Genomic DNA, 17,828 nt, shown 5'->3' with positions numbered 1-17,828 from the left:
ATTCTCTCCTCTGTTTGACTTTGTTCTTCAGCACTTCTTGTGCAGTCCTATTATTTTCAAAGGGCCTCATGAACAAGTGGTATGGTATGCAGTCATTTTTAATAAATGTAAATATGTGTGCCAATGAGGCTTGTTAGTTAAATGAAAAAGTAGGTTTTAAAAAGCTTTAAGCAGATATTAAAATGTTTATTAAGCCCATATTTCTGTATTAAGGTCTGATGTCATATTCTTTTCTGAAATGTTATGTTTGCATTACGAATAAACAAAAAAATCATCAAAACTTACAGAAAAACTGGCTTGAAAATAAGTTACTGAAATTAATTAACTTTACAATAATATACTAACGCATTGTAATCAGCAGAGCATTATAGTTTTAAAATTTTGTATTTTTGTATTTTCAAGTGCACATAGACTAAAGAAGCTACATATTATTTAGTAGCTTAACAGCTAAAATATGTATTTTTAAGCTACTTCAGACTACATTCCCTCACAATATATGAGATAAAGATATGAAACAGCCACAGAGCACTAGCAGAGGTTAAAAACGCAACGCCTAACAGGAAAGCATTAATCTGTGAATCTGTGATTCTATACAAAGCTAAAATGTTGTCATGGGAGAGTGGTGAAAACAAGCTTTGCCAAACAAGTTAACATATAGATTAAATGCTCTAAAAACTTACAAAATGAGCTACCAGACTTTCAATCTGGAAGTAATTTTAGTTCGTTCTCAAAAATCATTTTAATCTTCAGCTCTGATGTGCCAAATGCATAATACGCTGGGCTTACTGTTAAGGACCTTTTTAGGTCAGAGCAATGTGCCTTTCAGTTAGTTCACTTGTTGCTGCGAGCATTTTATTTATTTATTGATCATTTCACCATTTGGTGGGATGGTTAAGGTTTTACAAGGTAGTTTCACCTTTCTTTGAAAGTTACATATAATGTGGACATATAAACAACCCAGTAAGACTTATTAGCATATTAAAGCAGAACCAGCAATTGTCCCCAAAAAATTCAAGATTTCAAGAGAGATTGGTTCAACTTTTCCAATCTTTATGAGTAGTTATGTACTTTTTCCGATGCCTTGACATTGTTTTGTCTTGCTGATAAGATCTTTTTTTTCCTTTTGAAGTTGAGACCGTTAACCTCCAAATAATACAACTAATTTTGAAAGCCACCGTAAACCTATTGACAAAGTGAAGACTGGCAAAGAGAAGTTTCATGTTAGCATTACCATGGAAAGAGCTGAAAATTTGTGGCGCTTTTGCACAAATGAGAGCTTCTACGTTTAGATATTTAACAAAAATTCTTCTCCCATTTTTACCTTAAATGATCATTGCATGCATGTCAAGTTAACCACCGTGTGGTTTCGTTGTGATCGCTGTGATCACAAGCTTGAGATGTTGATGCATTAGTAAGAGAAGGATCTTTCAGCTCTGCATCACTGTAACTTATAACAACTGACCATTTATGATTACTCAGTCTGGTGGTTTGTCAAAGTGTGGGTGTATGCATGGCTCTGAGCTACTCTGTGACATTTGGGGCTTCTCTGCGAGCACTCTGTGCAAACACTCATCACTGAGTCCTCCTCAAAACCACTGGACAGACACCATGATCTCATCTATTCCCCTCAAGGAAATTAGCATCATACCAATGCTTAAATGTCACCTTGCACAACATAGGAAGCAAGCAGTGATGAGAAGGGCTTCACCTACAAGTAATATCAAGAATGTTCACACCATCTCTTCCCCCCCATGCACACCTCACCCCCTCTCACATCACACTCCCAAGCAGCTGCTCTCCCCTCACTGTCAGTTGAACAATCACCATCAGACCACTCCACAAGACCCCATGCATTGCTGACTCACTGGGGTGTGTCTGAGCAGGATAGCAAATGGTGACAAGCTCCTCTTCTGTGCACATCAGCGTAGTGCGACGGATTGTGCAAATGATGTTAAAGATATTTATCAAATACATTTATCGTGCAAACACACCTTTGATCCACCTACAAAACAACTTTATTTTTATGAACAAAGGGGTTTCATATTGTTGTTTTGTTGAATGAATCAAAGTGTTACCGAACTGAACAAGATGCTCAGACTGCGAAGTGATTAAAGTCTAGGTTAATATGAGTCGGCTTACGTTACCGCACTGGCGGTATGTGAGCAGTTGACTTCACAGGAACCACTACCAAGATGACTGATCCGCGCTACAGGCATCAATGGCAAACTGTTACTGTACAGCCACAGAGCCTTTTCACAGTAATCTGGGTGAGCAGGACTACCCGTCAGTGTTGTGGTTTGGAAGAAGTGAACCAGAGGCTGGGGCTTGACACTTCTTTGTAATTTGTAGGTGAAGGAAGTGTGAGTGCAGCCCACACACACCCACTGACTGTCAGGTGAGTTTCTGCTTGGGAACTGTGCCAGAGTTACCTATTAATTGATTTGACTGAATATCTGATCCTTTTTAATTACCTCACATGGTGGAGAACTTAGATTTGTTTGTCATGCCTTTGTTAAGACATCAAAGAAATGCATGCACAAGTGACAACAGCTGCCGTGCTGCATTACTCATCGCTCTACTTTAAGTTCAAAAGAAACTTTTCTCAGAAACTAAAATCGCAAAAGACAGCTAAAGGTTCTTCAACCCTTTGTTGATGGTTGTTTTTCTCCGCCTATGCTTCTAAATTCATTAGATTAAGGATAGCATCATCAGTCCGCTGAGCAGTGGCTCTACTCCAAGCTCCCCATGGATGATGGAGCTTCCCATTCTGCCTCTAAGTCCAACTCCAAGTACTATATGGAAAAAAAACACATTTCAGCCAAGACACTAAGATACTTGAAGTCTTCCGCTTAGAGCACAGACTGACCTCCAAACCGGAGCGAGCAGTTCACCTTTTCAGTTGTAAAGATGTTAGAGGCTGCTCCATTCCCTAAAATAAGTAAGCAAAACAATACTTATTTGCTATGTTAGGTGGAAATTTAAGTATCCTTATTATTAATGATAAATAACATACTCAGAATTCAATTAGTTATTTTTTTACTTTGGAAACATAGCCAGTGTACAATGTGAAACTGTTGAAATGATAAAAATCAGTTTGATTTACCTGAAAGTGAATTGTATTTTTAATAGCTTTTCAATCAGCTTTATAGTCTATTGAGTAATATTATCTTGCACCAGCATTTAATAAATTTTTTTGTAGTTTTTAATCAGATTAGATACATTTTCATGACCTTTTCACTGCCTTGCTTTATGGCAAGACAGTGAAAAGACTACTTTTCAGGTGTGGTGCTGCACCACACCTGAATAGAATAATTAGGTCATTAGCAAGGCTGGGAGAACTGATCTACACAAGGAGGAGGTAATTAAGCCATTTCATTCCAGCGTTTTGTACCTGTGGCACATCTAAAAACTGCAGGACTGCGGCCCTCGAGGACTGGAGTTTGAGACCCCTGGTCTAGATAGACAAATACAAATACGTTCAGAAAATTTCTTAAAACATAATTCACAAGGGCTTGAAAAAAATGCTGGTGCGTTAGACAAACCAAAGGGCATGACCAAATACTCGAAATGCCCGATGGGTGTTTTAAACGCTGTTTTCCACTCATCTCCGTGGCGGATACGGAGAAGATGTTAAGCGTTTGTGAGGTCTAATTTGGTAAAGACTGTGGCTTCATGTACAGGTTTGAATGCAGAGGACATTTGATTTTAACTATTTTCTGGTTCAAACCTCTGTAATCAATGCAGGGTCTGAACGATCCATCTTTTTTCCCCACAAAGAAGAAACCAGCCCCCAGGGGAGAGGAAGATGGCCGAATTATGCCCGCTGCCAGGGAGTCTTTGATGTATTTTTCCATAGTTTCTCGTTCAGGTCAAGAGATGTTGTAGAGGTGGCTGGTGGGTAAAGGTGCTCCGGGGAGAAGATCTATGCCACAGTCTTAAGGGCAGTGAGGTGGAAGTGAGAGAGCGTTCGTTTTACTGAAAACGGGTGCCAAGCTGTGGTATTTTGCAGGGATGGATGACAGGTCAGGAGGATCTGCTTCGTGTAGTTCTGCCGGTGATGGACCTGGACGAACTGCTGAATGCAGACAGGAGGAGTGACAATGAGTGGACCAGGATTCAATGTGTAACCAGTTGATGTGTGGATTATGTTGTAACCATTCAAAGCCTAATATTATGTAGGAGTTTGCTGCCAGGAAAACAAAAAATGAAGTGAGATTGCTATGGTTTCCGGAAATAACCAAGAGTAAAGGCTTAGTTTTATGGAGGATCCGGGGAAGAGCTTTTCCATAAGGAGGAGCTGAGACATAAAGAGGCACGGTTAGAGCAATAGATATTTGCTGAACGAAAATACGAGTCAATGAGATTTTGTTCACATCCAGAATCTATCAGAACAGACAAAGGAATGGATTGATTGTTATTGACCAAGGTTGCAGAGAACAGCAGGCGAGGAGATTTCTCTTTCTGTAGGTAGTCCGCCAGCCTCCTTGCTTTTACTGGCGGATCTGGGAGTTTGACCGAACCGGACAGTGGGCAATGAAATGGCCAGGAGACCCACAGTACAAACAGAGTACCTCAGATTCTTTTTTGCCTTTCTTCAGGGGTGAGACGAGTGTGACCGATTTGCTTCGGGTTCTGCGTAGAGGAAGCAGAGTGAGTTGTAGTAGAAGCTGATAATGTTCTTACAAGTGGGGTTCTTCGGTTTCTTTCTTTTGTTCGGGACAGGATTCTATTATCGAGCCATATGGTCTGATTTATTAGTTCTTCTAAAGTTTCGAGTTCATCTAGTGTAGCTAATTCATCCTTAATTGACTCATGAAGGCATGAAAATAGGTGCTCTTTAACGCGGCAGTGTTCCAATTTGAAGCAGCGGCTTTTACTCTGAAGTCAATAGCGAAATCTGCTACAGTTCTCTGTCCCTGTTTGAATGTCCATTATTCGCGAGAATTGAATATTTTATCTGGGCCTCTACTTAAAGCCTGCTTGAATTCCTTCAAAAATTCATGAAATGTGCAACCAAAATTGGTTGGCGTGGGAAGCCTTTCTTCGGCCCACTCTAAGGCTCGACCCGACAACAGGGAAATGACATAAGCAATCTTAGCGCCGTCAAGGGAAAAACTCTGGGGTGAGTAATTAAAAATTAGAGAACATTGTAAAATGATAATGTCTGCAGGGTTTAACTGTTGGCTTGAGTGTTCTGTCAAGATGGATTCCAGTTCTTAAGCTTCAGGATGATTGGATGATGAGCCACAAGTGCGCTTACTGAGTCAGCGGGCACGCCCCTCCAGGTGTGCAGCCTCTAACACTATCTGGTGGATAAAGGATGAAGCAGCAGGCGAACAGAGAAAACCCCACAAAAAAACCCCAAAATCCCGGTTCCCAACACAAACAGTAGATGCAGCTTTTTAAACATAAAATATGTAAAAAAGCATTCAGTAAGGATAGACTGTAGTATGTTTTGGTTACATTGTTCTCTTGTCTTGTTTATTAGGCCTAGCAATTGGCTGCATTGCAAGATGCAATAATATGAAATTTTAAGTTACCAGGACACATTATATGAACTGAACAAGGTAAAGTTCATTTAGCCTTTCTTGAACCGAACTCCTTCATAACTTAGCAAATTATAATAAATGTTTTTCTTTTTTGCAGTTTTTTTCTTTTTCTTTTCTGTCGTTTAAAACATGGTAACAGAATGATATTATCTTATGTAGCTTTTCCTGACAAAGGAAGTGAGATACAATTTTGGCTTCACAGAATTGACACTGTGGCTTAAGGAGTCACTGAAACTCCATGCTGAAAACTGAGAAATTCTCTTATCTCAGGCTTGGTCATGATTGTAATCTCTAAAAAGTTTTACTACCAAATGTTGTCTTTACGTCAATATAACACACACACACGCACCCCCACCCACCCCTATGCGCACACACACCCACACAAAAGAACAGAAATAGATGTGCTTGTGCAACTACCTGGGCCAAGTCCTTGCTATATATCTGTATAGCCATTGCTAATTCCAGTTAAAACTGTATGTAAAAAGCACGTTTTTTTAATGTACGTTAGGTTTCTTTTTCCAAAGAAACCTAACGTAGACTTGTAGTGGAAGAAGAGCTGATTTTCCAGTACGAGTAAGCCTGAAGGTTCCCCCTACCCCCACTTGTACAGTTGAAACCAAAGATTTACATACACTGTATAAAAGGACATGCAACGTTTTTTCTAACTGACATTAAATCACACTATACCTTTCTCATGTTGTCAGCTAAGATTACCAAATAATTTAATATTTTCTAAATGACAGAATAACAAAACTGACTTTTTAAAAAACATACAAAAAAACATGTTTTATTCTTTTATCAAAGGTTAAAACTTTACATACACAGCTTTGTGTGCTTTTGATCAATTTGGGAAAGCCCATGTGATGATGTCATGGCCTTTAACACTCAATTCATAATATCTGAGTTAAACGAAGGAACACCTGTGGCTGCATTGGACACTGTTTCATCACTGGGTATAATTTTTATATGCCTGGAGGCGCCACATCTGCTCAAATAAATATACAAATTTAAGCACCATGTAAATGTCCAAACATCTTGCCTAAGAACAACCAAGTTGACGTTTTGGAGTGGCCATCACCCCTGAAAAAAAGGTGGGTAAATAGAAAAGTGAATGTGATTAAGCAGCATACTTACATACAGTTACATCAGAAATCAGCAGGAGTGGGACAAAATTACAACAAGCTTTCTTTGAGAAGCTGGTGGAAGGATGCCAAAAATATTTGACCCAAATTAATGTGGGCTTCTCAAGTTTTTTCTTATTATAAGACAATCAGATGTTTCATTAAAAAGATTTTCAGACATTTGTCAAGGTGGAAGTGACTGACACTTTCTACAGAGAGGTTAGGCCACAAATGATTGCGTAGGCACAGTGTGGTATCCAAGTATAATTACAGAGGGTTCAGTGGAAGGAAAAAGTCAGGCTGAGAAAGGCATGAGATTCATGTAATGTGAGCCAAAAAAATGGATAAAAATAAACCCTTGAAATATATCACTTTGAGTTAATTACTATTATTCACTTTTTTGGACTGAATTAATACAATATTTTAGTTTTTCAGTGATTTATTTTATAGAGATGCACCTGTGCTAAAAAAAAAAAAATAGAACACACCAATGACGCTTAAGGGATCATTCACCTTTATTACACTTTTAATTAACTCAACCAGTTTAAATTTGCCAGATTGTTTACAGTACAAGTTACACAGGAACACTTTGCCAAATAAAGAAATCTGTTTCAAGAAGTCATGGAGCATGTCTTTGGTTAAAGGTCTTAATGAAAATGAAGAACAGCTCTTTCAGTAGTAGTAACAACATCCTGGTGAATAAATTTACATCGTTTCACCAGGTTTACAACAATTTAGTTGTGCTTAATGCCACTGCATGTCAATTAAGATTCACATTTCCTCAGCATCATCTATTTATTTTTTATTTTTTTGCATACATGCTTTTAATTACATGTGAATTGCATGACCCTCAATCCAACTGATTGTTACATAATAAATAAAAAATACAGAATAGTTACATCCAAAACACAGCATTGTAAAAGGCAATAATGCAGCAATTAAAACCTCGATAACATAGTTTATATTTTATCAGGGAATAAGGGGACGAACCAACGAAGAAGTCTAGAATCTGAATCAGGATGTTTAAGTACAAATGTGACTTGAGTAACTAGAGTATACACCATGTTGAGTTTTGCTAAATGCTGGTAGGAAACCTTCGGTGGTTTGGGAAACACAGGCAAGCTTATTCTCATCTATGGTTTCAGTAGTATCATTACAAGATCGACTGACTTAAACTGTGAACATACATTGTTTTCATTCACTAACGGAGCTGTACACTTTATACACGGAGCTGCGACTTCTCTTATCCTGTCATAACATGACCACAACCCGCTTTTAAACCCACCTAACGAGACAAACAAAATTATGGCAAACCTCAATTTCATTTTTTCTTTTTTTTGAAAGCACACACACGCAAAAAAAAAGAAAAGCCCCTCCCCTCACTCAGTTTATTCATGAGCTTTATGTAAAACTGAAAACAGACATAAACAAATATGGCATTGTTTGTGCTAAAACATATAATTAAAGCCTGATAAACTCCACAGTGTGACCTTTTCTAATCAAGGTGACCAGTAATAAATTTTAGAGGGTAGAGGAAAACAAAATGACACACTAAGCAGTAAACAGTTCGCCAGAATTTCAAGGGGCAATCCCTTTTCTTGACTCACCTATTTAGGGTAGCAGGTTGATCATAAATATGAAAACTAGAATGAGTCATTCAGTTGAAAGCCGTTCTACAAGGAGACCTATGTAAAGCTTCTACAGACTACTATAATCCAGTGTGATGAGTTTAAAGAGGTCAAATTGATGTATATATATAGATATATATTGAAAAAAACAAGAGTATGACTACCATGGCAGAGTGTCTTTGTCTAGACTCTAGATGATACTTCATATGGTGACCCAATACCATAGTTGTGCCCTGTTTTTAGACTTTACTGCTCTGTGCAGGATTTATTTAGTATAATCCCTCTGCTCAAATGTGAAAATAAACAGGCTGCTACACAAAGTGATGACAAGGGCACCAGGGAAATAGTCCTTAAATGTGTCAAAGTGCGCTACCTACTGATGTTCACTACAAGGGGAGTGATGCATTAAAAGTAAAAGAGGGAGGAATCTCAACGTCTACCTCAAATACATTCAGAAAGTAGTTGCTGTGTCGTTGTCTTGTGCTGGTTTTTACAACAGTCCGTTTTCAATCAGCCATGTTAGGAAAATGTTTCTCCTTCTCATAACAGCACAATGTGTTTATTATGTCTTTATTTTTTAAAACATATTTTTCCATTACACCGATGCAAATTAATCATAGAAATGTCTACATCTAGTAGCAGGTACTTACGTTATTTACAGTGTCCGTCTGGAACATTTTGGACTCTTTGAAAGCAATGACAGGAACAACACAAATAAATACTGCAGCATCATACACCAAAAGTTGTCATGCTTCCAGCAAAATAATAGACTTCTGAATATTCAGAATAATTAGTACAGATCTTTTTGGAAGCCGAATAATAAAACAAATAAACTGGATAATTATAGCTCGTGTGTATTTTGCCAAATGGTTCCTGTTCAGAAGTCTAAATATTTTTTGAACAACCAGCACATACAGTGTTTCTGCATTAATTTGTGTTTTTCTGTGTTTTTAAATTAAAGCCTGTTTGTCTCATACATTCGAAAACTCCACATCTTTTCCTACAGTTGTCATAGTAACTCGTGGAGGTAAGTTTTCAGCTAGATTATCAGCTAGGCTGCCATTCACGCTCATCTACACAGATAAATCTAACTGTGGCTCAATCTCAACAAAGAAACTACTAATGAAAAATAAATACTAATAATAAAGCATTATGCACCATTCAAAATTCAGCTGCAAGGGAGGAGCAGCAGGTCAAGTCATGCCACAAGTATGAGATGGATGGTTTCTGCGATTATGAAATGGTGTACCTCTGCTTACCCAAAAGGAATATTTGACTGCAATAAGTAATATAGGATTATATTACATCTCATTAATCACATTATGATGCGATTAACTGGCTATGGGTAAGGAACCTATTACTTTATCATCAGTTAATTTAAATATGCAACACATCATAAATCCATCACAGGAAGTGCATCTGGGACACCACTTTCAAGACGAGTGGGGAGACAAGTCGGAGGGGAGGGGTTTTGGAGGGACAAAATGTGGTCAGGCATGACTTGCTGGTAGCATCCAGTGCTTCAGTTCATCTGCTCAAAGAACTTGTAGGTGGGGTTCTCGTAGCCGTGGTTTTGCATTTTGTTGAGCTGCCTTTCCTCGGGTGTCAACATAGGGTCGACCTGCTACGAAAAACACCAAAGGCTTGAGTTATAACATCGAAGAAAAATATGCAAATAAAGCTCATGCCATTGACTAAGATTAAAAACAAAGGTGTTCAAGTCATAAAAGGGAAAATATCAGTGAAAAACATATGGAGGCGATTGATAGATTTCTATATAAAACTGTGGAGATACTCTGTAAAGCTATGCAAACACCTTAAATCACAGTAGAATTACTCTTTAGTACACAGTCAGTCTTTTCAGCAGTTTTGTAACAGTAAGTTTTGGAGGTTTTATTTTTTTTACCTCCCTATAGCACACAGTAGTGTACAACCAATAGGATAATATCTGCCTAAAATGTAATAATGTAAGTCATTTTAACTGCGATGAAGCCAAAGCCGATAATAACTTGTCAAAAATATCCTAATGTTTTTTCTATTTTTTTGATTTGGCTTGACAGCATTTTGCCAACAGTGTCATACATTCTTTTCTTTACAAGGGCAGGTACACGCAAACACCTGCGTTACATTCCCACCAATGACGTTTTTTTAAAGCTTTTGTGCAGTTTGTAATTAATAACCAGTTTAGATTGCCAAGTCATCCTAATAGTTTATTCATATACCATATATGCGCATTGCAGAATAATGGTTTCAGGACCTATTTGTAATAGTATTTGTTGTACTAAATCTATTTTATCATATTGTTAATTAGCTTAGACATTTAAATTCACAATGTCTTATATGAAAAAACATAATTCATTAACTTACGTGAAGTGTTCTTACTAAGTTGCTAGCTAAACAGAATGCATCAGAATTCAGGAAGAGGGAGGTGATTATGTGACCCACATTTGTAACACAGTTAATTACAGACTGTTATTCTCACTCAAAATTATTACTGGAAAATTATTATGTTATTGGTTACATTTTAAAGGGTCAGGATTAGGCATTGGGTATTATGTTACAGCTTGCTTCCAATTGTTTTATTTTTCTGTCTTGTTGCCAGTTCCTGACTAATGAAAATCAACACCAATCTGCTTTGTTCAAATGGCATGTTCTCCTGTCTTTACCATTTTGTTGTGGAGGAGAACAGTAAAGACAACATGAAATCCTAGATCGCTCTTTAAAAATGTCAAGATACTTAACTTCAAAAAGTAAGACATAATGATAAAAACTATTCAGTAAGTGTGGCACCAGTAATTTTGTTGTAAGCAAGACAGAAAAACAATAGAAAAACCCCCCAAATAATAATGCAGGTTTTACCAAGTTGATGTTATCACTGGTCTGTTTACCCCTAACAGAGACAAGTCTGAACAATCTTAGAATGGTGAAACAGAAGGAAGTTTCATTGGATAATCTAACAACTAGTTGGTGTGGAATCCGTTCAAAATAAGATGAAGCTACTTTTATCTCAAACATTTTACATCTTGTCACTTCCACATCAAGCTGCTCGTTTGTGGTTATTAATACTGAAGATGTGTGAGTCTGTGGTTTGTTACTGATAATTTTCCATGTGAAACATGTTTTCACGCATGACTTGGTAGAGTATTTAATACAAACCTAACATGGTGAAAGGAAGACAAAAAGGAGCTATTTGGACGTTAGCTATAGAATAACTGAGCAGCCGTTAGCTTGATCTTTTTGTCTTTTTATCCAGACAAAGGAGCACAATGTACTGCAGGTAAGATGGTGACTTTTTTAGCCTCAAAATTATAACATTAAAAACCATGACAACAACTTTTTTTTTCTTTTTTTTTTTTTTTTTACAATTATTCCTAAATTAAAGGTCTGGTTTGAGTCCTACCTCCACAATGCCATGGCTAATAGTGCCGTATGGCTTTCTGCGCACCAGAAGCAGGCTGATTACCATCACCATGGCAATGGCTACGGCCACCACCAGCAACCCAACCATGGCGCCACGGTTAAATGTTTCCAGGGCATCAGGTTGCTTTGGAAGGAAGCAATATTAAACAGCATAGATGTTTCAGTGCAGAATCAAATATATCATTGTTATTGTAATTCATCACAATACAATACAATTTATTACAACAATTATTTCAAAGGCTTAGAAAACATTTTCAACATAAACTCTTACCAGTTCATCTCTTGCAATCTCATTGGGCTTGACTACCTGTTTCAGCTCAGCAGAGGTGTTAATCTGTAGAAACACAGAATATATATCAATAAAAAACTATATAGGTGCATCTCAGTAAATCAAAGTATCATTAAAAGGTTCATTGGCCAATGTGATGTATTTCAATAATGTTCAAAACTTTAGGCTTAGAGCTGATTCAGTTTCTAAGAAAATTAGAATATTTTATCATAATATAAAAATATGTGTGCGACGCTACTGTAAAAAAAAACAGCCCACAATGAGCAATTAGAATTAATTCACTTTTTTTTCTTGACAGCAATACAAAGTTCCAATTACTCACCTTGAGCATTAGCATTGTGGCTACTAAAAATATACTTCTACCGTAGGCATTAAGGCCAATTAAATTCCATCGAACTTGCCAAATATAATAAAGCTATGCATATTGTGAGTGCATACAGTATATACTATAACTTTCTACCCAATATTGTGTCCAAGCCGTTCTTTGCAATTGTGATATTGCATATAGTGATGTTTTGATCGTAATTGATATACTGTGCAGCAGTGCATAAGACCAAAAAAAAGGCTGAGCACTAGCAGCCATGCAGACCGGCCTCTGGCTAAGATTTGAACCCACAACTTTTTTATAAGGTGATAGTGCGAACAGCTCCACTATGGTGCAGCCCGTGTCTGAGCATTATAGCGGAAAGCTTAGTTGAAAGAAAAAGTGAAGAAGCAGTGAGAATAACCACAGCCCACATGCAGAAGGTCAGTGGGGCTATCATGTTGTCTCACCTTTTTATTGGTCTTAAACAATAATAAAGTTGGCAAGCTATTATCATTGAAATTCTCAAAAAAGTCTGAATTATATACTTGTGTGAATAATATTTTTAACCTTATGCATTTAATTAGTGACGTTAATGTTTTGATAACGGCCTTGATGACTGAAAAGCCCCTGCAAAAATATTTTCAAGGAAATGTTTTAAGTGGACATCTTCTCACATCAACCATTTCTGCCTAGTGAAATATAAGTGCACATAAAATACTTAGTATTTGTAGACAGACAGAATAAAGTGATCATCAGCTTACCTTTTCTTCATATTCATAAGTAGGACCTCTCTCAGATGTAGCATAGTCGTACTCATCCTCTATACACACGAGGGACAGATAAAAAAAAAAGCAAAAGCATAATAAGCTATGGGAAATGTTAAGATAAACAAATTGCTGTAATTACTGTAAAGTGCACAATACTGCAGTTAAATGATGCTGAACTGTAGCTCACCTTTCTTATTAGACTGTAAATCTAGAAGAAAATGGCAGGAAGAGGGAAAAGAAGCATCATTAACAAGAGTAATGAGCGAGAAAGCAGACCATCATTTTACGCGTCCTCACAAAATGAGGGAAGAGCTAAAGGGTGTTAGATACGTGGGCGCTTGCATGAGTAATGAGTGAGTGAGTGAGTACCAATGCGAGGAGGATATGGGCGGTTCTGGAAGGCCCTCTCCTCCTCCTCTTCATCATCCTTTTCTTCCTCGCTCTCAGCTGGTACGAACTCTTCAGTGGTCCGTGTCTCAGAGAAGGAAGTGGTCATGAGTTCACTGATGTCCCCTCGCTCTGCCTTGACAAGCTCCTCTGAAGGGATGCACAAAAAGTACACATTATCAATGCTAATTTTCGGTTCTGTTGAAAGGCTTGAACCTTTAATAATGCATTTGAACATGAACTCAATACATAAGCTTTAATTCATTTACATGATGTCACAATTTTAAACCTCAACCTCAAATATATGAACACATTCACACTAATGTCACGTTTTACCACCATCAACAAGCTCCTAGCAAACGTCTTGTGGGCTATTTCACAATTCATCAGGGACGCTTTGTTAAATTTAATTTTTTATTGATTTGTTTCCTGGCAGAAGCACAGTCTACACTCTAGATAGTTTCATGTTAGCTCATTTATTCATCTTAAAACTAGCCATATGTCTGTGAGGGATCAGTAAGGTTGGAAAAATGAGCATTGAGCTTTCAACCTTCTGACATGAAGCTGAAAGGAAGAGGGATTGAGATGTTTCATTACAACCCAGGAAGAAAAACAGGCCCAGTGTGCCATAAATCATGAAGCTGCAGGAACAACAGCGCCACTGTTCACCAGAAGGAAGCCCTCAATGCCTTTAAGGTATTTAGAGAAGGTCAGACATAATAAAACAAAACAAATAACATTACATATAAACGATATACAGTACTCAATACTCTGTATTGAGTACAGACCAAAAGTTTGGACACACAGTTGTGTCCAAACTTTTGGTCTGTACTGTATACATTTTTATACCACTTATTTTTTATTTTTAAAGTTTTTTCTGGCTTTAGTGGCCTTTACTTGACATTGGTCAGACAGGAAAGTGGGTTGTGAGATGGGGGGAAGACAGGTCAACATGCCGGGACTCGGACCTGTGACGGCTGCGTCGAGGAGTAAGGCCTCCGTTTATTTTTTTTCATATGTAAACTGAAATAATCAGAGGAATGCTTCTCTGTAAAAACAAATGTGTATGGATTTTTGTCCGTCCATCCATCCATCCATCCATCCATCCATCCATCCATCCATCCATCCATCCATCCATCCAGGTTGATACTTTCCGCTGCCCAACAGAAATTAGAAAAACCACTGAAACAAAAGAGTCCGTTCTAAGGCAATGTTCACAGTGACACCTTGGCAATGCATGGATGAATTATTAACCAAATTCAGTGAAAGTGAAATACAGATTCAGTTTTAACTGGACATCTATTATTGTACTACAGAGGTGTAGCCTGTCTGAGTGAACCAGGGATTTTTTCTTTTCATGTTCAGTGTATTAGCGTGACATTTGTTCAAATAAAAGAAGCTCTTGGTGGTCTGTCTGGGTGTAAATGTGTTGTGAACTCTGAGTACAGAAACTCCAGTAGGCCGGCTGTGTGGTTGAGCTGTCAGTTTACCACAGATCTGATGCAAACTTAGCAGTTTGCTCAGGTGGAAAGGCTGCTTATGTTCGAGCTTTAAAAGCCTGTGCTGACAACTGAGCTGGGCCTGTGTCAGAGGTCATAATGAAGAAGATTTATTTGGGGGGCTATTGGGTTTGTTTTTGATAGAAAAGGGGCAGCTACGTTGTTCACTGTGACACGAGTTTTAACTCACTCAGTGTTGTGAGGTTGCTGACCAAAAAAAGAGGCTCCTGCTCTCGTTGACTTAAAATTTGCAGCTGCCTACATTGGTTAAGCTATTTACCCTCTTCAGAAAACGTTTACAGTGAGACAGAACAATGATTGAAATAATTAGGAAACAATGTCAGAAAAATGCTCAGAGGACTCAAGACTGGGCCTTCAAACCTAAAAACACTGCAACTGCTCATCATTAATAGTTAATGATGAGCAGTTGTTTTGATACCAGTGGATGAAATATACTGTATATATATATATATATATATATATATATATATATATATATATATATATATATAAATAATCCAAATTATTTCAACTGTACCTAAAAACAACAACTAGATTATTAAAACTTGGCCACAAATCTCAGTTCCAGCAGGACAATGAACACCAATGAACACATCAAATCTGGCTTTGGATAAAGCACAATAAGATTAAAGAAAAAATAAGTTTACTATGCTTAACATCTGAAAACCAACAAATATAAATAAAGTGAAATATAGACATATCAGATGTATGTCAGAAAGTTGTTAACAGCTAACTGTGTGTTGCAGCTCAGCTCGCTAGCCAGGAGACAAACCAAATATTGGTGGAAGTGTATTTGTACATTTCAATTTGTATATATAATTGTGACCTTTATAGAAATAAGACAAAGTTCACAAGAAATCTCAATTTGAGCACCCAAATTAATGTCTAATAATTATTGGTATTTGTGATAATCATTCTACATTGAAAGAAACACTCTGATAAATTATTAAAGGATTAAGATATTGAATCACGTATTCACATTACAAGCGTATGTAATTAAAACAATTTTCCTCACAAGACTGACTGTAAAACCGAACGGTTTAGAAAAAAGCCGTTTGTCTTACGGATGTCACTGTGGAGATCCTCAGCTAATGTTGGATCCTTGTAAAGCAAAGCAAGACTCTGGTTCATCCTCTCCTCAATAACATGGAGATGTGTGTAAACCTGTAGAATAATAATAATAAAAAAAAGTTAGCTAAGAAAATTGAAGAAAAAAAACTAACTGATCAGAAGGGGTTGTCTCCATTTAACTGCTTTTAAAACCTGCAAAGATCTCACTTTAATGGAGTTGAGGCCAACAACAGATGTTGTGAAATTTTAAACTTCTCTCATGCATGCAAGCACAAACTGTTCTCTGAGTTTCTCTGTCAGCAGAAAGACATGTTGCCTCCTAAAGCCTCCCACCTGGAATTTCATCTGCTCAGCTTTCTGCGGGTCGACAGCCACAATGTGCTGGTAGTGCCTCAGAGTGTGTCTGCGGTCCTTCTGCTCTGCAGCCATGTAGCGTTTCAGAGCCTGCAGCACGCGCTCAGGCTGGAAGTTAAGAGAGAAAGGAAGCAGTCAGTAAAACCCGGCACTGCGACATCCATTCTCTGCCAGAAATGTGAAATCTTAAACCCACTTAGGATTATTACTAGGGTTTGCATTGCATAAATCTCCATTTTCTGCCATGGTATGCACTCTGGGATGGATTTACCTGAGGGGGATCAGCTTGCACTGCTGTCAGGTAGTTCTCCAACGCCAGACGGCGGTTGTTGTTGAGAATGGCCTCGACTCTGGCGAGGTGAGTCTCCACCAGCCTCTGCCTCTCCCCAGCGACTTGTTCCTCCAGCGTCTGCAGCACAGACTGGAAGTGCTAAAAGAGAGAACAAGAGGAAGCTGATAAACTGATGAACAGCTCGGGGAACTGTTCAGACTTAAACTTAGACGGAAGTATAAAATGTATACCTCATTCAGGGCCTGCCGCTCTGACTTTGGCAGGTTTTTGGACTGGTTGTCAGCCTCTGCCCACTCCTTCATTATCTGATCCATGGAACAACACAAATTCACATTATCTCTATAAAATGAACAAACTCAATCTGAATGTGCCAGCTAAACAGAGTGCAGGGATTCCCCCAGTGTAAAGCCAGCAGGCTTTACTTGTGCCCGCACCAAGCTTATTAATTTCAGTCTTTTTAAAATGTTTGCATTTTTTCAGACTTTATAGTTGGTGTTCAGATATTAATCTTCAATCTTCCAATAACATATAACTATCAAGTGATATTTTCAAATTTTATGTCAACTTTAAACATTTTTTAACTCAAAAACACGACGGGCCGCTGGATAAATGACTGTGGAGCGCCTCAACCACCGAGCTTAGCAAGTTTTCTGGGGGAAATCTTGGAGTGGTATATTGCACATGCACCAAATGTTAACTCAGTAAAACATCCATAAAATATTTTGACTTTTATTCAAGAAAGCGGTAAAAGGTGTGTAACAAGTCCTGTTCTAAAATCCATTAATTAAAATTACAGAAAGTATATGCCATAAAATATGCCGTAAAATCAATTTTTTTCCATCTCTTATTTGGTACCTTCAGTTTCCCCAAAGTGGCTGGGGAACACACAGCATTTTTGAAAAGTTTGCATACCATTGGACCTATTTTCTCTCTTTACAAACACAGTCTAAAGGTTTTTTATGGGATTTGGTGATGGTTAAACCTCTTAAGTGTCATGAGAACACTAATGACCCATTGGATAACATGAAAATGTTTTCAGCTTGACATTTAAGGGGTTAAATGATAAACTCAAAGTAGTGTAGAATTGCAAAGTGGTAAGAAAATCATATGTTTCTCAAATTTT

The 17,828-nt window shown here is 37.7% G+C and overlaps 1 protein-coding gene across 2 annotated transcripts in view; it reads right to left on the bottom strand.

Annotated features, from left to right (window-relative positions):
- Positions 1-7,161: 7,161 nt before the first annotated feature.
- aplp1 (amyloid beta (A4) precursor-like protein 1) overlaps positions 7,162-17,828 on the bottom strand; it is a 43,790-nt gene continuing 33,123 nt past the window's right edge. The window contains exons 8-17 of one of the 2 annotated variants that reach the window (XM_028013132.1): positions 16,936-17,010; positions 16,685-16,843; positions 16,393-16,521; positions 16,053-16,152; positions 13,451-13,618; positions 13,269-13,289; positions 13,076-13,134; positions 11,990-12,052; positions 11,699-11,842; positions 7,162-9,922 (exon numbers count right to left, since the gene is read on the bottom strand). In XM_028013132.1, the coding sequence (XP_027868933.1) occupies positions 9,821-9,922; positions 11,699-11,842; positions 11,990-12,052; positions 13,076-13,134; positions 13,269-13,289; positions 13,451-13,618; positions 16,053-16,152; positions 16,393-16,521; positions 16,685-16,843; positions 16,936-17,010 (1,020 nt within the window). In that variant the 3' untranslated portion in view covers positions 7,162-9,820. The remainder of the gene's footprint in view (positions 9,923-11,698; positions 11,843-11,989; positions 12,053-13,075; positions 13,135-13,268; positions 13,290-13,450; positions 13,619-16,052; positions 16,153-16,392; positions 16,522-16,684; positions 16,844-16,935; positions 17,011-17,828) is intronic. The other variant, XM_028013133.1, reaches the window with a different exon arrangement.

The sequence above is a fragment of the Xiphophorus couchianus genome, chromosome 3 (genome assembly GCF_001444195.1).
Source record: "Xiphophorus couchianus chromosome 3, X_couchianus-1.0, whole genome shotgun sequence".
NCBI lineage: Eukaryota > Metazoa > Chordata > Actinopteri > Cyprinodontiformes > Poeciliidae > Xiphophorus > Xiphophorus couchianus.
The sequence above is the reverse complement of the archived record's forward strand: the minus strand, read 5'-3'. Positions and strand labels throughout refer to the sequence as shown.